The sequence below is a fragment of the Paralichthys olivaceus genome, chromosome 21 (genome assembly GCF_024713975.1).
Source record: "Paralichthys olivaceus isolate ysfri-2021 chromosome 21, ASM2471397v2, whole genome shotgun sequence".
Lineage (NCBI taxonomy): Eukaryota > Metazoa > Chordata > Actinopteri > Pleuronectiformes > Paralichthyidae > Paralichthys > Paralichthys olivaceus.
The window spans coordinates 10123377-10150421 of NC_091113.1; the positions used below are offsets into that span (position 1 = coordinate 10123377).

General features: G+C 40.0%; 2 protein-coding genes across 22 annotated transcripts in view; both read left to right on the plus strand.

The window, feature by feature from the left end:
• Positions 1-1453: 1453 nt before the first annotated feature.
• Positions 1454-17690, plus strand: LOC109626651 (actin-binding LIM protein 1-like). 10 transcript variants are annotated; one of them, XM_069517170.1, is made up of 20 exons: positions 1455-1882; positions 5440-5583; positions 7402-7585; positions 7679-7788; positions 8775-8901; positions 9013-9106; positions 9237-9324; positions 9409-9467; positions 9661-9717; positions 10361-10438; positions 11235-11405; positions 12120-12149; positions 12273-12402; positions 12557-12646; positions 13431-13478; positions 14110-14174; positions 14361-14406; positions 14512-15165; positions 15871-15963; positions 16443-17690. In XM_069517170.1, exons 1-18 carry the CDS (start codon positions 1570-1572, stop codon positions 14529-14531), a joined length of 1854 nt encoding a protein of 617 aa, XP_069373271.1. In that variant the 5' UTR covers positions 1455-1569; the 3' UTR covers positions 14532-15165; positions 15871-15963; positions 16443-17690. The 10 variants fall into 10 exon arrangements, with proteins under 10 accessions (XP_069373277.1, XP_069373271.1, XP_069373273.1 ...); XM_069517179.1 differs by lacking the exon at positions 1455-1882 and adding an exon at positions 2241-2400; XM_069517176.1 differs by lacking the exon at positions 11235-11405 and having other exon boundaries at positions 1454-1882.
• A 1871-nt stretch (positions 17691-19561) lies between these two features.
• The window catches only part of LOC109626918 (uncharacterized), a 47462-nt gene continuing 39978 nt past the window's right edge, over positions 19562-27045 (plus strand). For 5 of the 12 annotated variants that reach the window (XR_011239669.1, XM_020083159.2, XM_020083160.2 and 2 more), the window contains exons 1-3: positions 19563-20380; positions 23286-23363; positions 25029-25094. Coding sequence is in view for 10 of the 12 variants with exons in the window: in XM_020083159.2 (XP_019938718.2) it covers positions 20261-20380; positions 23286-23363; positions 25029-25094 (264 nt within the window). In the remaining 2 variants the exon portion in view is untranslated. Of the gene's footprint in view, positions 20381-23285; positions 23364-25028; positions 25095-27045 lie in introns of all 12 variants that reach the window. The other 7 variants (XR_011239668.1, XM_069517161.1, XM_020083161.2 and 4 more) reach the window with 2 other exon arrangements.

Below are 27045 nucleotides of genomic sequence, written 5' to 3' on the forward strand. Positions count from 1 at the left end.
AGGCGGCAGGTCAGTTAGGAACACATTTAATTTTCCAGTTTTTTTTTTGTTGCTTTCTTTAATATTACATGATTGAGCCTTTGTCTCAACATTATTGTGGGTTTCTCAGATGGTTCTTGGGTAAAAAAAAAAAGTAGTTTAGTAAATAGTTTTCTTCCTCTCCTAAAGTCTCAAACATGTTAGTCACACTACAACCAGTAGGTGGAGCTCACCACACTTGTTTGCAGTGGGTGAACTACAGTTCATATAGTCAGTGTTGTTAACTTCCCTCAGTTAGTGATACTAGAAGACGTCAGCCTCTTCTTAGTAATAGTTGATCTGCTTGTGCTGTCATAGAACCAACACACTGTATATAAGAATAGATTTCAGCTTTTAAAATTAGCTGTCATGGACCAATGTCACTGCTTTTACCATGTGCATGTGTGTTATTTTGGTCTTTGTTTCTAATCAAATTTGAAACTTCTTTTGCTTCATTGCTGCCCATCTTGTCCAAGACTCAATAGGACATTCCTGGTTAAATAAAGGTTTTAAAAAATCAAATCAAATTTGTCATTGGAGCCTAGTAAATAAAATTAGAGAGCGTATTGGAGATTGTCTTGAATAAGGCTGCAGTCCTCAAATACTTAAGCACAGTGAGTTCTCTGAGGATCCAGGTTCAGGGTGCCAACGTCCTGTCTCCAACTCTGTGCCAGATTAAATGAGGCAAGTTCCCTTGTTCTACAGAGACTGCAGTCAGTGCTGAATAACATGACAAGAGAAAAACATCAATCTCCATGATGTCAGCTCAGCAATGATGAAGGGTTTTTGAAAATGTATTTTGTGTCCATCTGGTGTACTTGTACTCAGTCACAATCTGTCAACGCTGGTGCAGAAAATGTCTGACATGTATACTGTTGTGGAACTTTCACCCTCACGTGACCTTTCTCTTTCAGCTAGTCTCAGATATCTCTTTGGTACAAATTGTTCATCCCAGTAAGATCTTATCTGGTGTTCCTTCCCTTCCAATGACTTGCAGCGAAACCACTTGGTACATCCAAGGTCATTTCTCTCATTATAAGTCTGTAATAATCGCTCGACTCCCGACTCTCTGACAGTGAGCTGTGCAAAGCTCTGGGTTGATCCTTTTGCAAAAGCTTTTTGTATTTAATAAATACACAAAGTCAATTGTTTGCGCTTTATTTTCAGATGTCCACCACAATACATAACTGGATGATAAAATACAGAGGTACAGCTCATAATCTTCTTAAGAGAATTCCAAAGTCACTAGATTACTATCAGGATCTGCATCCCCTGTCATGACATACTCAAAGTCACAGGAATGGAGGGGAGAAGGTTACCTGATAGAGACTTCCAAGAACTGAGATCCTCTTTTTGCCCTGAAGATAAACCCTAAAAATATACCTCACTTAATCTTCTTAAGGGGCGTGTGGTAGGAGTAAGTCTTGGTCTGCCTGACGGACAACACACACACAAAGAGATACACACGCTGAGTCAGTCACAAAGTCTTAGAGAGCACCTTAATACCCTACATTCAAAACAGACGGCTTTAACATCTCCAGGTTTGAGTTTATGGTTTCTCACTTGGGGTCGGTGTGTAGCCTGAACTGTTTGGCTGAAAGTCTGGACAGCATGAGCATGTCAAGCCTCCTCAACCTCAGCAGCCTGGGCAGGATCTGCGGCTCCAGCCACAACGACATGGTCGTCCTGGACCGGGTCAAGAGGAAGAACTCTGTCAGGCGCATGTCGATAATCGAGGATGGTGAAATTGCAGAGGTGCTCTACCTCATTCCCAAACAGTCCATGATGGAGCAGCTGCCGTTCATCAACCCCAATGACTACATCCTGTGTGAGAAGCTGGCTGGTATTCCTGCAGAGGTGTCAGGTAATGAATGCCCCTCTTCTTTATGGTGCTCTAAAGGGTGGTATCGTTTAGAAGGTGTCCCCATTAATTGATATATTGATGATTTTGTGTTATAAATTGGGAGATTAGAAATATTTTGAAGATATGTGACAAAAACATCTTAAATTCAAATGGATGAAAATCTCATCATGACAGGAAACTAAAGAAAAAATTAAACCTAGTGAAATTAAAACTGATAAACCTTTGTCATAATAAGGCATGACGCGTCGAAAACTGCCCTTTGCCCTGTGTCTGAAGTGTTGGAATATAAATAAATACACGCCACTCCTACTGTCCTCTCTGAGGGGAACCCCCACCACCCACACACACACACACACACACACACAAACACGTATGAACACAAACACAATCCCTCCTGCCCTCTGTGTTTTTGGACCACCCCCCTCTCCTTTGCACCAGCAGTCCAGTTAGCTCCCCTCCTCACTCTGATCCGCTGCCCTGAGTTCTCCCACTGAAGAGCAGAGACATGAAAGAGAAAGGTATGTGTGTGAACGAGGATGAGAGAGGATCTGTGTGGGTGTGTATATGATGCAGTATATACATATATGTGTTTGTCTTTGGATGTGTCAGCAAATTGTCATAAGAATGAAACATTTTCGTCGAGTTGAAACGTTTGGAGCTAAATCCTTGTGATGATACTTTTCTGAGTAAATCTAAATTTATAATCTCACTTTTGTTTGCTTCAAATATTTTTTGCTTTCTCTGTGATGTCACCATAAAGAAGAAATGGGATTATTTGAAGTTAGTGTATGACTTGAAATGCTCTATACTCACACAGATTGAGTCACAGTGGTCTGATGTTATACTGCACGGTATTATTATACACCTTGTTCACACTGTACATTGTTATTACATGATAAGGCTGAGATTTGGCAGCGTTATTACTGTAGTGTGTGTATTCTGAAAGTAAAAACTACATTATTCATATATTTGTAGAAAGTACTTTTAATATTTTTCATCTATTTGGCTTCTCAAACCAAATATTCCCAAAACTTAAAACTGTGTTTGCCAAGTAGGGAAAAGTGCACTCACAGCTGTTGCAGCCTATCGAAGAGCATCATGCTTGGGTAAGACCAGCATGTGATTCTAGCAATACCTCTGTAATTAAGCGGTGTTTTGCCTCAATTATTCTATTTTGCTCTTACAGGGAACAAACAGATGATCGACAGTGATTAAATTGCTGTGGCTATTCACCCAGTCAGGACAAAGTTATTTTCACTTTCACAGAGATTAGAAATGACGTAGGTCATTCGCTTCACTACAGTGACGTCACTTGGCCTCACACTTGTCTAATGTCTGCAAGAAAGTAATGACATTGCTCTGCTGCCACTGAATGAAAGTTGTTTATATGAACATTAACATTTATTTTACATCTCATTGTTACCGAGCTTTTTTGTTTGTAGCGTTAATATCTGTGCTTTGAATCAAAGGACAAACACATGATGCTGTTCGAAAAAGTATGAGATAAAGACGAGCAAGTTATAGTTGAATTAAAGATCTTGTTGATATTCCATTTTACACACACACACACACACACACACACACACACACACACACACACACACACACACACACACACACACACACACACACACACACTCTGGCTTAAGATAGTGCTTTGTGTGTGATTAGCTGCCAGTCTCGGGTTTCTCACCCTTTGCTGTCTTTCTAAATCGACCATTTGCTAATACTTGACACGATATCAGCTTCACATTCTGAGAGAGATCAAGAAAGACCGGGAGACATTTTGAAAAACTTTCCATCTGAGGACTCCACATATCTGTTTTAACAAAAGAACAAAAACAAAACACAACCTAAATATACACACTTATAGAAATATGTATTTATATAACAGCAATATATAATAAAATCACACTCATAACACATACAATCATCAAAAACGCACTTAGAATAAGCAGAAGCACAGGACAGGGTCACAGACGTACTATTGCTTGTCTTTCTCCACCAATTTAGATTCATGACAAATTCATGTGTTTTAGGACAAAGGTCAGTTTGCAGTAATAGTTGAAGTGCCATGGCCAAAAGAACAGCTTGCATTCTTTGACTGAGAAAACACAAATGTTACCAAGATCTTTATAACTGCATTAGAGAATGTCAGCTTTAAATGCACCTGTGCCAAACATGATCATGCGTTTATTTTTTTATTGTCATTGTTATCATCATATGTGAATCCACTAACCCGCACGAAAGGCGCTATATAAATAAATTGGATTGATGGCGAGTTACAAAGTACAGATGTGTACAAGATTTCCACTACCAGTAATAAAATGCAAAGTACAATGGTATTATTTTTGTATCATTTATTACTATTTAATTATTATTTCTCTGTCAGTGAAACCAACTCGTTTGCTCAGGTTACAATAAATTGTGTGTTGCATTACATGTGAGGCCTTTATTAAAATCACCAGGCTGTTCTGAAGCTTTGAGTTGTTGTTCTGGGGATTATCGGCCTCAGTCACATAAAAAGTCATCACTAACACAGTTTACATTGCAGTCAGACGGCTCATGGAAGGTTATCAGTGAACACTACACAGGGAGACATGCACTCTTCATCTAGTGTGTTAGTACATGCTTGTTACTATAGTAACAAATCTCCTGTAGTGGGGCAGACTCGGGCCACATACCGATGGTGCGTGACTCAATTTTCTTGGTGTTCACGAGGCTGAGTTATGTAACCAGAACAGCTCTGAAAACATTTCCTCTTCCAACTTTTACAAGATTTAAAATCTTAATAAGTTCATCCAGATCTTATTATTATTTAGAATCTTTGTCCAGCTGTTATTTACCCTTTAAGGGAATTATCCTGATCACTTTTGGGACTTTTATTTAGCTCAATGTCTATGGGAAAAAAAGATAAGTTTAAATTCTTGCGTGTACTTGTGTATTTGTGTGCACACACATGGGAGGCGGACCTCTTACACCGTGCCACATTCTTTCCTCTCTCTCCGCTGCTAATCACATTCAGGACCTTTCAAGTGGGCCATGATTAGATTGTACAGGCATCCACCACTTCTGTTGCCACACAAACATGAATGAGATTGAAGGAGAAGGAGGTCTGTTTTTGTGAGGTTGTAATCACTTGGATTAAAACATGTATACGTGATTGTGACCCTGTGTGTATATATATTATTTGTGTACGTGTGTGTGTGTGTGTGTGTGTGTGTGTGTGTGAGAGTGTGTGTGTGTTTCTGTGCCAAAACATTATGCACATTATGTTCAGTTGGAAGAACTGGAAGGACACAGTGGGACTGATAAACAGTAAACCTACACTGTTTGGACACAAAGAGAAATGTGTTTACTTTTTGGTCCAGACCAAAATATCTTAACAACTATCAGATGGATTATCATTATTATGAAATTTTCTGCAGGAAATTATATTACCTAGTTGCCAAATCTTATTAACTTTGGTAATCCCCTGATTCGATGCCCGTCATGCCACCACGTGGTTGTCTTTGTATTGATTATTCATTTGACTAATTCCATTTCCACCCCTGCAGTGCTGCGCCCTCCGGATGGCTGCGACCCAAGTCCTCCAGTGGGGAAGCGGGAGATCGAGTGCTTCAGATGTGGGCAACAGTGCAAAGGGGAAGTGCTGCGAGTCCAGAACAGTCACTTACACATAAAGTGTTTCACCTGCAAGGGTGAGTATACCAGCGAAATGTTGAAAGCAGATGTTGATGCAATGACACCTCACTCAAAAAATAGTTTATATATTATCAAGCTCAGCGGTGGACTCCCTATGGGTGTCTGAGACATTTTGGAAACCTGAGAGGAATCTAATGAACACATTTCCTCATGTGCTGTGTTGAATTCCTGACTTTTTCGCCAAATCATTTCTTGGAAAAAGAGAGAGTTCATTGCTCCGCCAAGGCCCAATAGTTTTACATAACCAAATCACCAGATCCTGAATTTCAATTGGATCTGCAACAAATTGCACACACTCATAAATATCAGTCCCCTAAACATGTCAGATTCTTTTCATCAAGATCCATGTGCTATTTTAATAGAAAACAACTAAAACGCTGACGCAGACTTCATCTTTCCACAACATTTCGTGGTAATCCATCCAGTCATTTCTGCATCATCTAAATATAAACCAAAAAACAAATGGACAGAGATGAAAACATGGAGGGAAAAAATCTGGTAGAGTTGATGTTTAAATGATTTAAGTGAAATTACCAGACCTTTACATGGTTGTATTCAAACAGCTTATTTACAGCAGGTTAGTTTTTAAATTGAACCGAATCCACTTCTTGTTTATTTGTGCCATCAAATTCAATTAATTACACATCATTCTACCTCCACAATGGTCCGTAGTGAGAAACTCCTGGGTTGCCAGACACTCATTCACCACGGTTACTAGGCTTCATTGAAAAACATATTTCCTCAACAGCCTATTGTCCCCGCTAATCGACACTGACAAGCTTCTCGTGTTGGAGCCCTTTCGTTACGTGGTGATGGTGTTTTCAGTGCAGAGGAAACAAAGAGACTTTCAGAGCAGAGAGATATTCAGTATTTTAACAGTGGGGTGACCTGGGGATGTGAGTTTGTGGGCAGAACGTGCCTTGCTTTATGAGTCAAAGAGTAATCTTAAGGTTGTTGGAAAGTGGAGGTGGTTTGTGCTTGTTTTATTCAGACTTTAAAATAGAGTTGTACAAATAGAGCGCCCACGTCCATTGTGAGTGAGTCAATGCAGGACAGAAATACAGCAACATAAAACTGTCCTTGGCACCTTGGACCATATTGTTGTGCCGGAAATGGGTTAGGTTATATCAAATGACTCCAAACAAGCTGGGAGCTGCGTCCATGTCACACACACACACACACACACACACACACACACACACACACACACACACACACACACACACACACACACACACACAGATGCTAGAATACACACTAACGCATAAATCAATCCCTGTGATGGATTACGTACGTAGCTATTCTTAACATCTCTTGTAACAATAGCCTGCAAAAAGGTACCGATTTAAACTGACCCAAATAAAACACTAGAAACGAACTTAGTAGAATGTTTATACCTCCGCCAAGGTCCAACAGCTCCTTTTAAATTCAATCAAGCTGCACCAAATTAAAATCACACTAATAGAAAATCTGTCTTCTAAATGTGTCTGATGCTTTTGTAAAGGCCTGTAGAGAAAACAAAAGAATACGTTTCGCGTGAATTACTGCAGTCAAACATTCAAACAGTAGATTTCAAAACAAAACTTTATTAACTAATATCCAGATTAAGCTACGTTCGATGGTGTTTATTGTGTGAAATGCTAATGAGACCTTGGCTACAGATTGAAACATGAAAAGTTTGAATTGGAATGAGTTTTAAAGCATAGGGGTCAAATGCAAACATATACATTCCAGTATTCATCTGCTTAGTTGGTTTATTTTTCAATATTAATCTCTCTGTTAATTTCTCCCTGTGTGATTGTGCATCTATGCAGTGTGTGGCTGTGACTTGGCCCAGAGTGGCTTCTTCATGAAGAGCGGGGACTTCCTCTGTCCAGTGGACTTCCAGAGGCTCCACGGCACGCTCTGCAACAGCTGCGGGGAGTTTGTGGAAGGGGAGGTGGTCACAGTCTTGGGGAAGACTTATCACCCAGCCTGCTTTGTGTGCACCATTTGCAAGTAACTGGAAAAAAACATGTCAAATATTTTGATCATGTTTGGAGAGAGAAAGGAATTGTGGGATGTACCTCTGTCTCTTCCTCTGTTTGTCAGGCAGCCCTTTCCTGCCGGGGACTGTGTCACCTTCAGTGGAAAAGACTGCCTCTGTCAACGTTGTATTCGACCTGTGTCTCCTGCTCCGACCGACATGAAATGCTCCAGTAGTGAGTGCATTCTTTCATATCCACAGCAAGTATGGGAATGGGTGTGCTTATATTGAAGAATATTGATTTGGCTGTATGATCACCTTTTCTTTTCTGTGATAAAGTGGATTCCTTTTGCGCAGAGAAAGACAGAAAAGCCTCATCGGTTGTCTGGCCGATACATCGCATCACTCTGATGTCACGATGCCCCACGTTTTGCATATAATGCACAACTTGGTGCTCGTCTTGCACGGCCACTTAATAAATCCAGCTGACAATCAGAGCAGACTTGGCTTTATCTGAAGGGGGGGGGGGGCTTAAAAAGACAGAAATAAAAAAAATTGTTGCAGACAGAGACTGAAAAGATGAGCTGCAGCAATGGACAGTAAGAGAAAGTGTATTCTTAATATAAGAAAATGTGAACTTTTTCAAGTGATAACCCAAATTAAAATTATGAATGTGAATATAAGCATAATATGTCTCCTTTAATTCAGACCAGAGAGTTTGCATTTCATTCTTTTATCCAACAGATTTGTAATTTGCATTTTTCATCGTCCCTATTTCCTGTCAGACCTCCTCCAGGTAGACTGGATACATTTTCTACAACAAAGAGCTGAAGTTACCTTTCAAATCTGGTCATACTTTACAAATCTGGACAGTGACAACAACTCAGTATGGATTTAGAGACTCAACTCAATGCTCCCCCTCAACTTGACCTAATTCAACATGAAGCAGATACAGCAGGGATCAATAGAGGATTAAGAGGATTTCTCTGCATGATTGTACAAAAAATAAATAGGAAAAAGCACAAACTGCATGTGTATAAACCTGAAATAATAAAAAGGAAATGAGATGCTGCATCTGTCCAACAGGTCTGTCAAATATCTGATGTATTGAATATTTAGTATGATTTTCTTTCTTTTAAAGCACAATTTTTTTAAATTACAGGACCAGAGCCTGTTCAGATGTGCAATGTTTACCCTCACTGAGTCTGCGTGTGTTTTCAGACTGCACCGGCTGCGGTAGAGACATCAAGAACGGCCAGGCTCTGTTAGCTCTGGGTGGCCAGTGGCACCTCGGCTGCTTCAAGTGCAAATCCTGCAGGAAAGTGCTGAGCGGAGAATACATCAGCAAGTAAATGCAAATCTAGAAAATTCACCATGATACCAGGAATACAGCTGAAGTCTATGTAATAATATATGGATAAGATGATGTGTTCTTAATTTTAAATCTTTTATCTTTCAGAGATGGTGTTCCTTACTGTGAGAGAGACTACCAGATTAAGTTTGGGATACAGTGTGAGGCATGTCACAAGTTTATAACAGGAAAGGTCCTCGAGGTAAGACAGGTTCACTTTTGTTGAAGAGTCACTCTCCTGGTTTTATCTCAAAAACACTTAATTGTGATAGAGATTTTGTGCAGTTTGTGATGATATGTGATGCTTTTGCCTGTCTCATTATCTGCTGCAGGCAGGAGACAAACATTATCACCCGAGTTGTGCAAGATGCAGCCGATGTGAAAAAATGTTCACAGAGGGAGAAGAAATGTATCTGCAAGGTCGGTGTAAGATCTCAACACACTGTCGTCACATAATGTTTTACTTTACTTTGGCTGCAGCAGTTAATTGCTAATGGTTCACAGGGTCGACAGTGTGGCACCCGGACTGCAGAGACAACAGCAGAACTGAGGACAGTTACAGGGTGAGTTCTCCTAAACTTAACACTCAACTGTATACAATGTTTCAGATTCCATTTCATATGTTAGAGGCAGCATGACATGATACCACTGCTACAGCTTTCTCAAAATAAACCATTAATATCTCAATCTGTGTAAGTCGTTGTCTAAAGTGACTTTTAGCTTTTCAGTGTCTTCAATCATTCTCTCCCCTCCCAGGTCAGCAGAACAAAAGCACCCTGCCTTGATTTCTTTTTTCCCCCACGTGAACTGAAGGTTAATATTGGGAGCTAGTCTGCAGTGTGAACTGACGGTTTTCATGAGTGAGGCCGGCTGTAATCTCAGAGTCTGAGATTAACCACATGCGCTTGTTTCACATGCAACAAGAACTCTTTACTTTTTGGCTTTAAAGAATAACTAAGACAAGCTACAATATATCATGTGGGATAAAAAATGCATTTTGTGCATAACCTTTTAAAAGTAGGTCTGAGCTTTGTTTGTTGACGGTGCTGCATGCTTGGCTGTGTTCATTTCCAACCTTGCAATCTGCAAGAACCTGGACAATTTAATGTACACTACTGTGCTTTTTTTCTACTAAGTACTGTTATAGCCATAGCTGACTGGTATCATTGTGCAAATAAGCCCAACTTACAATACAGAACAATATGTTCCGTGCTGGAACAAGATAACCAATCAGAGCAGACTGGGTGTTATCAGGAGGAGGGCCTTAAAGAGACAGGAACTAAAACCAAGTGTTTCAGACAGAGGCTGAAAAGAGGAGCTGCAGCAATAGTCAGTGTGAGGAAGATGAACTGTAACCTTTTCAAGTAATAACCTACACCGAAATTATGAGCATAGAATGTCTCCTTCAAATCATCATAGGAATCAAACTAACTAACTACATTTTTCTCGTCCATAGCCCACTAGATCCTCCTCTGAAAGCTCGTGTTCCAGGCCGGGCTCGTGCACCCCGGGGAGTCCTGGTCGAACGATTTGCGTAAGTTTTGCTGACAAAACCTGCTCGGCGTCTTCCATGGTGCACACTTCACCGTGGGCTTATTCACGTGTCATTTATCCCTTTGTTCATACAGGGGGGTCGCATGGACAAAGTCTCTCTCTTGCAAGATATCTCTCTTTGACTATAACTGAATATGCATACACCTAGCAAAATAGCTAATTTGAAGAATATTAAAATAGTTTCTGTAAATCACATTGACCTTGACTGATCGGAATTAGTGTCATCTTGCTTGTGAGAGAAAAAAAATGTAAGTTCAATTGTGGTTGAATGTTGAATCAATTTATTCATGCGCTGAGAAAAACAACCACACATTGAAGAAGAGTTTAGATTTATTTGCTTCATCAATTTGAATGCGCTGACAATTCAGATTGACACTGGTTAGAAAAACAACGTGGTGCTGGCAGTAGACCGTTCTTTTATTCCTCCACCCACTCTTGTATCATCCACACCCTGTTGGTTTATTGAATGGAGTGAACTTTACCCCCATCAAGTCATACAAAAAAATATTTTTATAGGTCGACAAAGAAATTCAATTTATAGTAAATCAGAAATAGTTCCTACAGTAGACGTTCTGTTTATTTCAAGTGCCAAAGTCAATCCAACATGGTGCTGTGGGATTAAAGTTTCATTCCTCCTAGAAATGATGTAATGAGCAACCTTTGACCTTTCACCTGACCTAACTTGCACTGTCTGATCCCGTCCTCTGTGTCCTCCTCACCCCTCCTTCGTCCTCTCCTTCTCCTTCTCCTTTTCCTCTCCCTGTCCTGCTCCCCAGGCAAAAGTAGATAATGAGATCATTGATTACCGAGACTTAGCGGCAATTCCCAGAGTCAAGGCTATACATGATATAGAGTATCCTGATATGATATCCTATAAGTCTGTGAACAACAACTCGCCTGCTTTGGACAACAAAGGCAGCAGACAGGAAAGGCAAAACCCTGCAGAGGTAACTTCATTCAACGCTATCCAGTGACATGTATGTGTGTCATTGTTTTGGTGTTTAGTTGTTTTTTCTTTGTCTTGGTTTGATTTATGAGGCAAACCAAGTGAGGAATTGTTTTCATATTTAACCGTATTTGGCCCAAAATGCATCAGATTCTTGAAGAAAAATTAACAAATGTGTTTGTAAATGTGTTTTGGAGCGATAGTGTTAGTTTGTCAGGATTTGTTTACGTCACATTTTTAAGAATTTGTTTAATGCATTGAAAAAATAAGTCAATGTACATTTATCATGGATGTAACAATATTTATGTGAAACCACATTTAAATTCACTCAATCTGGATTCTTATTTGGATCTAGATATCAGTGCCCTAAAGATGTGGGTTTTTTTTTTCATCATATCTCATGTGACAAAGAAAGTGAAAAAAAAATCCTGTATCTGCCCCCTGATCCGGATCCACACCAAAATTCAATGGCGCCTTTCCTGACCCATACCACATCCTTCCACCAAGTTTCCTGGAAATCTATCCTGGAGTTTTTGCATAATCCTGCTCACAATCAAACAATTAAAGGGGAAACATAACCTTGTCGGTGGAGGTTAAAAAAGTCTAAGAATGTCATGACTGTTTTTGTTTTGTTTAGAGATACAAGCTTTTACCTGAACAATATGTATATTGAAGTGTTATTGAGTTAATACATACAAATCTCTTTCTCATCTAGTCAACAGGAAATGTGTCTGAAACCACAGAGGTAAATTATTTCTTTATCAACTTCACACATAAAAGGTCACACTCAGTTTGTACCAGAGGAACATTAACACTCAGTGTGAGATTCGGACTGTGTTCCTCACAATTTGGTCTCTCTGTTCTCAAGGAGAGCTTTGAAATGAGGAAGACCATACCAAAATCCACAAGCCACGGATCTTTTGGAGTTCACGCCCTGTACAACCGTCACAGCTACACTCCAGCTCTGTCCAGATCTCCACAGCACTTCCACAGGCCAGGTGAGGGGAGCGCTTAGACGTAAATCATCTCAGTCTTCACGTCACCTTTGGTGAAGAGATTCAATGTCCAATGTCCAATGCTCACTTTTTTCTTTGTCCTCACGACTCCTCTTCCTCCTCCTCCTCCTCCTCGTCCTTCCACTTCCCAATCCAGCATTGATGCTTTCTCCCTCTTTATTCTCTGGCAACGCTGAAACCTGCTCCACTTCCCCTTTATGTCCCCACTTTCTCCCTCACACCAAAGGTAAGACCCCCACCTTCCACCTCACCCCTGACCTTTCCTGCAACCCCCCTCCTCCACTCTGCTGTTAGGGTAACCCTCTGCTGCCTCTTTATTTTCAACCCCAACACATATATTTAATAGGAGACCTACTACCTTATGCAGTTACCTACATTAAATTAGTTGTGAGTGCTATTTCAGAATAACAACAATATGCAAACACATGCAGAGAGGGATGGCACAGAGTCTCTGCCCTCTAGTGGTCAAACTGTCGGAGATCTGTTTCTGCCTCAGACTAAAAAACTTCTCCATTCCTTTTCTTCCCCTTTTCTGCAAAATCAGCTTCTTTCTTATTCCTAATAAACCAAACTGGTGTTTATAGCCGTGGTGCGCTTTGAAGACAATTTTACGTCACACGGGTAGATGAGATTTTAAAAGCTTTCAACAGAAATCACTGGCATATGTTCAATCGCAGTCCACAGGCCCTAGATTTCATTATAAGCAGATAATGAGTCTTTATTGGTGAATACGTTTGATTGTGATAATCATCCTGAGACTCACAATTACATTAACTTAATCTATGTTTCAGAATTTACTCATACTGAACATTTGCTTGTTGCTCATTGTTATAATGCTGCTGTGCAAGCTAACCTTTAAATCTTATGCTGTTAATATGTGCATGCTAAACCTCTAATGCACCTTTTTGAAAAAGCTTGAAAAATACATGATATGACAACAAGTTGCTGCAGAGACATGAAATATATTAGAATTAATTATCTGCTCACTCGTCATTGTTTTCATTGTGCAGATGAAGGTTTCCACATGTATAGGAGGCCTCCAATTTACAAACAGCAAGGTACAGTTTGATTTTTTCATCGTTTAGTTTTTAAAACTTCAATGATTTTTAAATGAGTTAACAGTAAAATTACCAACTAGTCAAGTTTAACTCAGTTGCGTTCTAAAATATTTGTGTATAAGTTATAGCTAATTTAACGTTTATGTTGTTTTGCACATCTAAACACGGTTTGATGCAAGGTCCTGTCAGATAGTTCTGGTTGATTAGACCAAGCAGACAACAGCACAGCCAAAGTCTATTTGAATCCCTGAGAAGGATCTCAACCCTCCTCCAGTGTCTGAGGCCATAACAGTCATGTGAGGTCAAACTATAAATCAGCACTCAATGCATCTAAGTTGACGACAAATTATCTGGTGAACAGTTTGAAGGTAACCTAAACAATAAAATAATAAAATAAATATATATATGTGAAATAAAGGTTTTATGGGAAAATTAAGTACAAAAATAGAGTAGTACTGAGAAGACCGTTTTACAGAACAATTAGTAAAAGGCTAAGAAAAGAACTTGACAAGGTGCTTACACCTGGTGCGTTGACGTTCACTAAGTCTACTCTGGGCAAAGTGCTGAGACTGAGTGTGAGACGTCTCGTGGTTCATTAATCTACAGTCTCTGCTGCTTCACTTTCTCTTAGATGCAAATTCATCCACATCACAAACTGTATCTTTGCCCGGATACGGTCGCAACGGCCTCCATCCGGTAGGAGCAGCATCAATTACCTATGATCACTTTACCTATTGGTCATACAGTATATTGTACATATTGGTCATTATTCACCTCCTATTTAAAGAGTTGTTAATGTTAGTATTGGTGATTTTTAATGACAATGTGCGATGAAATAGAAATGAAATCAACTTGGTGTTTTCATGTGTTTGCTTCATTAAGCCTCAGTCAGCGGATTTCTCCCACTACAACAGTGACAGATTCAGAGGTTAGTAAGTTTAGGTCACTGTTATTTATCATTATCACTCCAATATTAAATCAATGAATGGAAATTAATCGTGTGTTGCTTTTGCTTTCTTTCCTTGCCTTTCAGATTTGAAGGTATGTGAATAGGAACTGAATGGAGCTTTTTATGTGATCTTGAAACCCCATCAATGCTTCCCTCTCCTGACCTTATCTCACTGTCTGCAACTTCATGTTGGGCTGGACAATACGGCAAAAACTTATAACAAGATAAACACTTTCACATTATTCGATATTCATAATTATCTTCACTGTCATATAATTATTTCTTTTAGGTGTAAAGAGGTTTTGCTCCTGAGTGAAGGTTGTTTTTTTGCTTTTCTTTATGGACAGTGAATGACAAACAATTATTTTACAATCTGAGGTAGCTCGAGTACATATGCACAATATAAATATATATTGAACTTCTTACAGAAATGTATATTGCAATAATTATTGATTTGTTTATTATGTATTGCCCTGCCCGATCTGAATGTTTAAATAAACAGTGAACTCAGGGTCCAGTAACAGTTTCACTCATATCTTCATTGATTTGCACAACTGACTCTTTAATTACACAACCTATAAACATGCTTTACTAACATATTTGTAGCTTTGAGCTCTGAAGTGATGACTTTTTGCTGCTGCATGTGTTTGTTTCATTCTGTAGCTCTTCTATGACAGTCAACATCCATTAGCAAGACTGGACAGAGGAATGTCCATGCCTAATTTGTTGGAACCAAAAGCAAGTATTATTTGTATATTCATGTTTTTGCCGTCATTTAATTCCCTGTGTAGGAGAAAGGTTTTCAATGCAAAGATTTTGTCATGTTAGATGCGTGTAAGAACAACAAAAACTAGTATGACACTCACTAGAATGCATACCTTCGCCAAGACCCAACAGTTCCCTTAAATTCGATCAAACTGCACCAATCAAGGTCCATGAATGACTGGAAATCAGTGAAAATGTTGAAAAACTTCCTTTCTCGCAATGTTAGAGAAAGTTGAAACAATTCTGGTTATCCCTCGTGTAGTTTTTGCTAAATCTTACCTACAAATAAACCAATCAACAAACAAGCAGCGGGGTGAAAACATAACCTCTATTGTTGAGGTAAATATATTCAGTGGAGCTCGGGACAGAATTCAAACACAAGCTTGTTTAGCAGCTGTAGAATAGTGCTGAATGCACCGAGGTTTCAAGGAAAACTTTATTATCACCCTTCCTTTGCAGCAGTGTATGTGAGAAGCTGACGCATGCAGGTCCTTGACAGTGTTTTCATCTCTCAAGCTTAAAGCACTGATCCCTGCTAACTGTGTAGTGGTTTTACAATAGATGCATATTTATGATGTTCTAACTCAATCTGTATTTCAATAGCTTGGGGATGTCTTTGTCTTTGTTTTAGTGATTCGTTTGTGATCAGCATTCTCAACCAGTCTTTGTTTTGTCAAGGTCTACCCATATGAAATGCTCGCAGTGAGCAACCGAGGACGAGTGAAGCTGCCAAGGGACGTCAACAGAACGAGACTGGAGGTAAAGTGAAATGTGAGAAAAGCATACGTTTCATTTTAGAATTTGGAAATGCAGTCCACATGCAGCAATTTACACTACATTTTCATTAGAGAATAAGAGAAAGAAGAAAGAAAAAAAGAAAGGAAAGAAGAAAGAGAAATAAGAACAGAAAGTAAAGGGGAGAAAGAAATATAATGAAGGAAAGGGAGAGAAGAAAGAAAGTGACAGTGAAAGTGAAATAAGAATAATGAGAAAGGAAAGAGAGACAGAAAAAAGAATATTCTAAAAAGAAAATAAGACACTATAGAAAAGAAAGAAAAAGAGGAATACAAACAAAAAAGAAAGATAGAAAAAACAAGCGAAAGAAACCAGAAGGAAGGAAGGAAAAAGAACAAGAGAGTTTCTTTTCTCATAGTGCAATAAAGTTTTAAAGAATTGAACCTGTCATTGAGCCACAGTGCAGCTTTTCCACATTAACTTCATTCTTCCACTCTCTCTTCTTTCCTCTGCAGTGCCACCTTTCCCCGGCTTCTTTCTACGAGATCTTTGGCATGGAGATCCAAGAGTTCCACACACTCCCTCTCTGGAAACGTAATGACATGAAGAGGAATGCAAATCTCTTCTGACTGCTGCCTAATGCACGTCTTTATTTATCGGACATTTATTCAAGAGCATTAGAACAGCTCAAGTCACGGGTTTACGACGGCCACCCATCAAGTCTGTGGAGGTCATTGTAATGAATGATGGTTAAAGTTGGATAACCTTAACTCAGATATGAACACTCAACTCAGCTATAACCTTTGCTTCAGTTATACATAGCCATGATTTGTTTTTCCTACATCAGCCCTGTCTCCCCAGGAATTACGTTCATATTGGACGATTCAGCTGAATGTAATTTTTGCACATTCTTCATATGTGGAGAATGTTGTGTGGTGTTCATGTAGCTTAGCAAAAAAATAGGGCTACCTGTTTCAGACCCAAAGCTGAAGTCATACCTTAACCTGAACTAACCTAAACCAAGTGACCATATTAGCCAAAATAAAAATGAGCTGCTAGTATGTTTTCACGGTCCTGATGAGGGCGCCACATCACTTCAATCCTCCCATGGTATGTTGCTAAGGAACAATTGTGCAGAATCTTGGATTGACTTCAACGACACAAAGTTGTTGAGGACAACTGATGTTTGGACAAATTCATGTACGAATTGGTTAAAGATATGAGTTGTCCAATCTAAAGCCTTTGGTCCAGCTCTTTGTGAATAGAGCTTCCCATGAGATGTGACTCATAGTGTAAAGACAATGGAATGGATTTAACCCTTAGTATGTGATGTATTTTTTTGTTACTGTTGTTAATACTCTGAACAAAGAAATTGTTTACCAACTTAAAAAAAACTTCTATAAGTGACATATAAATTAATAGTTTTTCTGAATCAAAGTTTTCAATTGTGTTAATATACCTAGAATGTCATTTGTGTGTTGCTAACTGATGCAGTTTTTCAAGTTGGTCCAACAATTTCCAGTGAACTTATTTTGTTTTTTCTATGTTTAAGCACGAACCAGAATATAGCAAATATGTAAGAAATATATTATTGTGTCAATAGATTAACACAAATTAGCTTTTTTGGACTCTTAAATGAATTAAGATGTTTTTTTGCTGATGTCTCACCATGACTTGGCTGTGGTTAACTGTATCTGCTACCTTAACATTGATGCTTGTTCATACCACCTCATGCCCTAAATAAAAATGTGCACTTCCTAAAAGCTGCGGCCTTTTATTGTCTGTTTATTTTTAACGACTGTACTTTGTGGCATGATAACTTAATGGAATACATGTAGTGGCAATAACATTCGAATGTGAGTCAGTTCAGGTTAGAGAGCAGGTGTTGTACCGAGACACTGACAAACAAGACATATTACCAACGTCATGGCATTAAGCAACACTTCATATCTTTTATGTACACGTAAAAACAGCTGCAGGATTGAAGAATTGCAAAATACTCTGACTCAACTCCACCTGCTATCTATCACTAACACATAATTTGTCTCAGACGTATTTGTAGACCTCATTTTTTTCCCCCTTTTGGACCCAGTCTGGGATCCAGCCTATGGAAATTTAAAACCAACAGGTGGTGCTCTGGAACCGCAGCACAGCAGCAGGATTACTCAGTGTTTGAATCTAACACCTGCCAGACTTTGCTTAAGCTGCTATTTGAGTAGTATCTTTGAGACATCTTTTTTCTTTAACTTTGATTCAGCAGCTGCAGCAGTACCAGGAGAACTGATAGTGGTAAAAATAGCCGTCACCATGACCCCTTCCTTTGACTTGTTATATCAGCCCCAGTAACAAGAGAGAATGGATTATGTAAGCATATTAAATCATCATGAAATGTATGAGAAGCAGGGTTTGTTTCTTTTATTCACCCATTTGTTGTTGTCAAGAGAAAATGGTGTTACACTGTTTCATGTTGTGTTACTATTACTTGTATAAAACACTAATTGTATTTGCTGTGGGGGCCTTTTGCAGGATTATTGTCATTTGTTTGTCACTTTAGTTTTAGTTTATAAAGGAATGCTTTTGTGTTGCACAGGATTTATGCAGGTACACACTCCAAAGAGATCAAAAGATCTGTGCGTGTGTGTGTTCATTTTTGTTGCCTTGTTAGGACCTTTTCCAGCATAAAAACTGACCTTGTCAGAACCAGTAGACCTCATGGGGACAAAAGCCTGCTCCTAATGAGACAACACTTAATTTCTGAGGTCCTGATTAGGGTTTAAGGTCAGATGTGAATTGTGGTTAAGTTAAGATGAGGGGTTAGATATGAACTTATTATTGTTAAGGTTAAGGATAAGGTTTGGTTACGCTATTCAGAATGAATGGAAGATCGAATAAGGATAGCTGTGCAAACCTGTGTACCTGTCTTTGTGTGTTTGTGTGTGTGTATGTGAGAGAGAGAGAGACCTATAATAACCAGGAACTTTCTCCAATTAGGCAAAATTAGAATACATAATAATAATAATACAAAACTGTAAAATATATTATTCTACATGATGATATAAAATATGATAATATACTTTAGTAAAGTGCATTACACATTATTTGCTATTACACACACGCTTCCAATGGTACTATTTACTACCTTTAATGCCCAGGAAAAAGTATTTGTACTGCAGTATTTGTAATTTGTATATCAATAATTCCATAATTTGATTTGTTCTTGCTTTCTTTTTCTTTGTGTGTGGCCCAGGTGTTGCTCATGTTGTGGGGACCTAGATCATTTTATACAATCACATCAGATGCTGTGTTGTTCATCAGTCATGTTTACAAATCTTCACAGTTTTGGCTTTTACACAACCAGTTCTTAAATGAGAAATACTGGGGCGGCATGTTTCAGACATGTAGTTAACTTTCTGTTGTCCGGTGCTGTCGTGGTTTAGGACGTCAGTGATGAGAAGCGTGAGCCCAGTCTGTTATTGACAACATGGAAGTGAGTGTTTGTTGTCACGGGCTCTTTAAAGCCCACCGAGCCTGGGCGAAAGTACTGGAGCTTTTTCAAGGCTTCCGATTGGACGACGGGCTCGGTTTGTGGGCGCGTTGCTGCACCCGATTGGCCGCGGTGTCTGTCGCTCACCGCCCCCCACCACTCTTGCTCGGAGCCGAGCGACGGTTTTTTACGAAAACACACCGACCGCAGACTGCGAACCATTCCGGGCAGAGGGGCTGCGGGACCACCGCCGTGACAGCCGCGTTATGGCGTTGCTAAAGTTGGACACCGGCGTTCGGCCTTGACGGGAGACGTTAGACGCGTGAAGTAGGTTTAACGGCAATGCCCGCGGTATCAGTAGTTAGATAGAAACACACATACAGAGAGAGCAGCAGCAGGAGGAGGGGGCCGAGGTGGACTCTCCCTCCCTCCCTCGGTTTGAGCCAGTCCGCCCGATGGAGGCACACGGGACCCTCGCAGCGAGCTCCAGGCCCGGTATGTCACCTGTGAGACGCGGCCGCCACCCCGCCGGAGGTCGTGGGTGAGGACGAGGAGGAGAAGCACCGCTCACATCTGTCCTGAACTTTAGCCGACAACTTCTGCTCCGGAGCCCGTGTGCTACAAGAAAAAGTTCGCAGGTCAGCTCCAGCCATGACCGTCATAGATATCACTTAACCCGGAGGTCAGTCACCGCCTCAGGCAGCCGAGCACAGGTGAACCGCGCACTACTTTCACGGACTTTGACTTTTTCCTCTGCTTCATATTTCTCCATCCGCGGCTCATCCGGATCCAGTCTTATTGGATTTTTTGGTTTTGTCATCTTATGTTTTTATAATTTTTAAATCAATCATGTCACTCAAAGAGAATCCCTGCCGGAAATTTCAAGCCAACATTTTCAACAAGAGTAAATGCCAGAACTGCTTCAAGCCCAGAGAATCCCATCTGCTCAACGATGAGGACTTCAATCAGGTGATTGTATTTCACGTTTCATCATGCTTGTGGTTTTGTCTTGTTTATTGTCGTGTGTGTGTGTGTGTGTGTGTGTGTTTCAGTTTGATGTGCACGTTTCAAAGGGTTGCTCATGTCAACAGACCATGAAGTGCAAAGGTTGGGTTAATTGGACATAATTAGTTTCCAGCTCAAGGGGGCTTATTGACCTTAATTCATGCAGATATAGGCCTCCACCCAGCCCCATGCCTTCCAGCACAGGACCCTGCTGTCATTTGGTGTTATTTGGGTTAACGTCATTTCCATGAAAGCATTTCAATTCGAGCTGTAATGTCAAAACCTGCGATAATGCTTCCTTATTTTGAATCCCATTCTGTCCCACATTATTGCCTCTGTCACAATTACAGTTACAATGCACTAATAATAATAACAACTTTATTTATATAGCACTTTTCAATGCAATAACACAGTGTACAACAAACAGTATGAAAGTCACAAACAGAGTAAAAATAGAAACACTTAGACATTAGACTGCTTCCTGGCTCGAAGGGAGATAAAAAGGTCTGAAACCTAGGGAAGGGCCAGACCATGCCTGGCTTTAAAAGTAATTAAATTAATTTAAAATCAATCCTGAAATAAACAGACAGCCAGTGCAAGGATGCTAAAACAGGGATGATATATATGTTAAAGTAAATGGAAAACCTGCTGCAAATACACTAGCATATACTCCCAATACTAGCAAATACTACCAACACTAGTGAATACTCCCAAAACTAGCGTATACAACAAACACTTGCAAATACTACCAACACTAGCGTATACTCCCAACACTAGCGTATACTACCAACGCTAGCGTATACTACCAACACTAGCGTATACTACCAACACTAGCAAATACTACCAACACTAGCAAATACTACCAACACTAGTGTATACTCCCAACACTAGCAATTTCGTCTTCTCGGGGGGGTTCTATTTTCATGAGTTGTGTCTATTTGCACATTTTATGGACTTGCAGTGTGTGGAGCCACTGCACTGCTGATCTGTGTTGTTCGTATAGGCAGGTTTTGAATGGTGGCATCAGGTTACACTGATCAACACTGTTGGCCTGTATCATGATCATTCCTTCTGGTAAGCTGTTTAACCGGACAGGTTTGGTTTCACCTTCAGCTGGTGATATCTTCAACATGCCAGGGTGAGGACATGGCTCCACGTTCTCCTATAATGTACTCCATCATGATCGGTGGCCGCCGTGTTGGGATGGAAATAGTCTTGAGGGTTTTTGTCCTTCTAACTGGAATTTCTGACCCACTGGCTATCATGCTTCTCCTGTGTGGACTGCACTTAGTGAAAGGTTATCATTTTGCTGTCAGGGACTGACAACTGACGGCATGCAGATTGTGTCGTTCATTGTTTTAAAGTCCTGCTACAAGAAGATACTGAAGGTCTGTGAATATTCTGATCCAGAACTGTTGTCGGCCCTTCACCCTCCCCACCAACACACCATTCAATCAGTGCAGTATTACGCAGTCATTTATAATGGGAGGGAATAAGAAGTTCGGGGCCATTGCGAATTGAACACACAGATGAGAACACACATGAACACACACAAATTACTCTGTTTTAACCACAGAGCCATTGAAGAGTGAAAAATGACCTACATTCACCTCGTCTATTTCTCTCGCTTAAGAGGCCCCCCCATTAGGACTGCTGTCAGGTCATGTGAGGAGAGATGGGACGTTTCTGTAAACTCTGCTGAGTTTCAGTGTTTCTCCTTGGGTTATAGGCTAATGTTGATCTAGAATGGAAGCAGCCCTGTGTCCCAGTATCATTTTGTATTCCATCTCAAGCTTTCTAGAAGCCCCATTATTAAATATCTTGTAGTCATCAACTATTCACGTGTGCCTTCACTTATCAAGGTTTTCAAAGCTCTAACTTTGTCTGAATGTTGTTTCTCTTGCAGGTCTGCTCCAACTCTTAACTGTTCAAGGTCATAGTCGGGACTTTTGATTGAAAATGCCTGTTATGTCATATTGTTTACGGAGTCACTCGGCTGAGAAATGCACTGTACCTCCTGTAATCAAAGTGAACGAGGATTTTATGGGGGATTATACTTGGCTTTACATGGGATGAAGTTATGACTGTAATCAAAACCACCAATAGAGGAATGTGGAGGTGCCAGACGGCTGTAAATGCTTGACTTAATTTGTAGGCTACTGTGCACAGAATTGGTGAAGTGTGGTTGTGAGTTACATAAGGGACTTAATTTGTTAAGCTGTTTGGGTGCAGGTAAGAAATGAGTGTAAACGCTTTGTAAAATGTGTGCCCCTTTTACACACAACCACACTGTGGTAATGCAGGGTGGATTCTTTATTTTTTTGCCCGGCAAACAATTGCTGACTACTAGTGTGGCTACAGTTCAAGTATGCACCAGAACTATTTAAGAACGACTGTCAGGCCAACTTGTATTTTCAGAACAAGTTTGAATTGCAAATCCGTAACCACAAAAGCTGTCAGGCCCTGTGCCACTTTTCTCTCCTGTTTCTCATCCACTGTTTTTCCTGCTAAATTCTGCCTCTTGCTGCCCCCTCCACCCACTTAGAGGATCAGAGGGAAAATCATGTGTGTTAGCCTTTCCTTTTTTTTTTCCAGGGCAGCATGGTGCTCTGGAATACAGCCAGCTGGAGAATGTAGCCTGCAGTCAATTCAACGCAGCTAGTGACTAACACACACCTTCCTGCAGTTGAACTAAAATGTGTGTGTGGTAGTTCACTGCTGGAAGATATTGGAGTCTAAACTTTGAGACTAGAAAGCAGTTGTATCTACAAGGAATTAAAGATGTGCATGATTGAAATGTTAGACGATATGTTCATGTCTCTGTTTATGAGTTTGCTTTAACACTGTAATTGTGTTTTCCCCTCAACAGGCCAAACCCATATATGGAGGATGGTTGCTGCTGGCACCTGAGGGAACAAACTTTGACAATCCCTTACACAGATCTCGAGTAAGTGGTTTCATAAGTGTTTACCTTTGCTGGGCACAAAATTAATTACAATCAGAAGTAAGCATTGTTTTTGGCTTCCTTCTAATGTAGGAACATTTGGTTCACGAAATGTATGAATACAATGTTGTATATCCATGAAAGGGGACAAGCTTTGTTGACTCATAGTCCGTAGCTTCTGGTCATAGCGAGACAAATTTGCGTTAAACACAAATGAGAAAGATGAAATTTGATTCATCTGACAAGCAGGAGGTCCGTGTCACAGCTTCTGTAGCTGTTTCGCGGACTCAGCAGTTTCCTGTGGCTCAGAAAACACCCCATTTTCGGGCAATAATGATCCTAATATTGATTTTGTTTCACAAATCCTGCTCCCTTAGCATCATGTAACGGGAGCCTTGCTCGGTCGCACAACTTCTTTTATCAGCTCCAGGATTATACTGTGGTGGTGCATCCCAAAGAGGAGTAGGGAGAATGTGGGGGAGGAGAAGGGAAAAGTTCTCACAGCAGCACTGATGGATTCCATATGGGTTTTTTTTTTTAAAAAAGGACCTCTAGATCCTTCAGCTCAACTACTGTCAACAGTCTGCTGCTGCTTTGACATCATCACTCATGTGCTCTGCCTATTCTTACCACCAGCCTTTCACTGTGGGGGTATAATTGGTGGCCTGTATGTAGTGCTGAGGTGAGCAATGTTGGTCAGGTTTTGACTGACCAACAAACAAATGACAGAGAAAAAGTGCTGATGAGTTTGGATGAGTCATGTTTTAGGATCACTGTAGTGTGACAGGTTGCTGGTACAGACCTGATGATTGAATGATGTAATTGATCTTTAGTAGCCCCTCAATATGACTACATTCTGGCTTTAACATCCCCATTGATTGTGTCAGCAGCACCATTGAGACCTTCCAGTGCCTTTTAGGTTACAAAGCACTTCTCAATATTTCATGGATTGGGCTCTGTTGGAATTGGAGCTCAGGTAATTTAATACGGAGACAAAACGGTGCATCAAGATAAGAGGGGGGACAGCAAAGAGCTGAAAAATATCAGTGGAAGCTGTTACCATGTCATTTGAATAAAATAGCCAGAGATGAAATGACTCCCCTCTATGTTAAATCTGACCTTGTAGTTCCAGAAATATGATACGTTTAATCTTCTTCAGTTGGCAGAATGACACAACATTGTCAGATATCAGTTCACATGCATCTTGTATCAACTGTGAGAGGGATCTGATTAAAAAAAACCAAACAATAGGATATTTCCTGTTCTTGGTGTGCATGCTGCACAGGCCTTTTTTCCTCTTGCAGTTTTGTGAAAAAACAATCTTAAAAATAAATTATTGTGAATTTTCAACCAAATGATGGTAATATGTTGCCCAGCTTACTCAAAAATATGTTGTCCAGCCATCTCAAAACCTTGTGAGCCAAAGTAACGTCCTGCACCCTTTTAAAATGAGGGAAAATATTGCAATGAAGAGTGAGTTGGCGAAAATATTTCGATGGGCTACTATCACGTGATGCGCAGTGGCAAAAGTCAAGAATGTCGCCCAGCTGACTTGACCAAACCTGACCCGAACTTGACCGTCTTTTCAACATTTTTGCCTGAGGTATCCACACTCTAGTGACCGTGTCATTAATTGAAGAATTTCTCTCATTTAATTTTTTTTTACAGAAATGGCAGAGGAGGTTCTTCATCCTCTACGAACATGGCTTACTTCGCTATGCTCTGGATGAAATGGTGAGTCAAGGCTTTGTTTGTTTTGAGATTTCTAAACACAATAAACCTGGACATTTAACCAGATGTTTAAATAATGATCTGATATCAAATAATAGCTGTTGGTGCAGTCTATTTGAGTAAATACAATACTATGCTGTATACCTACCTTTATAAAATGAGCTCACTGAAAGTTTCTTCTATTGTTTAATAATAGAGATGTTTTTTAATCTTTAAAAACCTGTCATTCAATAGTTTATTTGTGAGTACACTTATTCTGTTCCTAGTGTTGTAATCTCAGACCTTCATGGAGAGAGTAGTGGGCTCACTGCAAGTTGACCATGCAGTTGCCACAGCGTTCACACCTGTGCTTTCTTTCTTTCTTACATTCAACAGTGTTTAGTGAATGTGTTAAACACTAAGCCAACTAGCACTGTGGTGTCAAAAGGAATGAAGTGACACCACTTGGTGTTGATACTAAAAGTCATGTGCGGAGCAGTGTGTGTTTGTTTTAGTGGCTAACACATTGTGCAAGAGCCCCGTGGCAACTTCCTGTTATGAGAGAAAAAACTGGAAAAACCACTCAAACACAGGGAGATTAATGTCTGTAGTGATATTAAAGGTCCAGTGTGTAGGATTTGGGTGAAAGGAAACTATTGGCAGAAATTTAATGTAGAATAATCCTCACGATAGTTAGTTTCATCTAAATTGTATGAATTGTAGTTTTCTTAACCCCAGGAAAGGCCCTTTATATGTAAATACTTTATATTTACATGGAGGGGGTCCTCTCTACGGAGGCCGCCATGTTTTTTACTGCCGTCCAGACTGGACAAACAAAACACCTTTTGAGTTTTTATGACAACTGAAGCTACCACAGGTTCTTTTTCATGTTTGGATGGAGAGGGTGAGGTGAGGGGTGTTCAGCTGCAACATGCAATTTCAACACTAGATATAAATTCTACACACTGTACATTTAATCGGTGTAGGTAATCAAATATATACATACAATTATTAAAGAACTGTATGACTGAATGCCTATTATTTCAATGCAGGTTTTGAAGGTCACTTGTTCACAAACGTATAGCTTTTCAGTTCTATATACAGTGCACCATGTGGGCACACTGTATATTGATTGACCTAAAGCAGTGTTTGACAGCCTTTTTTCTAAGTGGGGGATGTGCTTTAAAATGCTTGCTTCGTTGCTTCTTTGACATCTTTACTGCATGTAAATAAAAATATACCCTGCAGGGATCATTAAAAGTTTTTTTTTCTGAGCCTTATTTCGATTGTGACGCTGTGTTTATTACAGAAGCAACAGAAGCAGAAGAGGCTGGGATGCTTATAGATTTTTCTCAATGTTATTGCATTCACCCAATAGAAATCTGGCACCTGTTATTTGGCTGGGCTATTATTGCCTCCAAGAGCAGTGAAGATCTTCCTTATCCTAGCATTTTATCCACAACATATGGAAGTAAATACTGTACTGTCTTTAAATTGTAGCCAATAAATAGTATTCGTGAGGCACTGGTGGAGAATGATGACATGAGAAGGATGGATGATGTGTTTACAGGAAGAGACAAAGGATGTCCTCCTTCCATTCACCACTCTCTCTGGATGTCACTCTTCATCTTTTCATCTCCCTTCTGAATGGAGGATCAAAAGGAGAGGGGGGTAGCAGGGTCTAGAGCTGGAAATATCAAGTGACACTAAATATAGATCCTCACTTGCTTCACAATCCAAATTAGAATAATGTGATTTATGTTGGACAAAAAGCTGTACAAACTTGGCTAATTTGCATACATATCCGGTGCAAATCTTCAGCTGCTTTACTTTAATGTGTATGCATATTACATTTAAAATGGGCCATTCACATGAAAAAGACTGACATTAGGATTAGTTTAAAGCTTTATTGTGAGTGACACCAGGTCAACCCTACAAACTGCCCGCTTTCGCTTGTGTAACATTGTGCCTGACC

Bases quoted from the DNA above. Each gene is read 5' to 3' on its own strand.
- LOC109626651 (XM_069517170.1), top strand. From the start codon at position 1,570: ATGGTTTCTCACTTGGGGTCGGTGTGTAGCCTGAACTGTTTGGCTGAA. The intron at 7,586-7,678 runs GTAACTGGAAAA...TCTGTTTGTCAG, and splicing joins TTTGTGTGCACCATTTGCAA to GCAGCCCTTTCCTGCCGGGG. The intron at 10,439-11,234 runs GTAAGTTTTGCT...CCTGCTCCCCAG, and splicing joins GTCCTGGTCGAACGATTTGC to GCAAAAGTAGATAATGAGAT.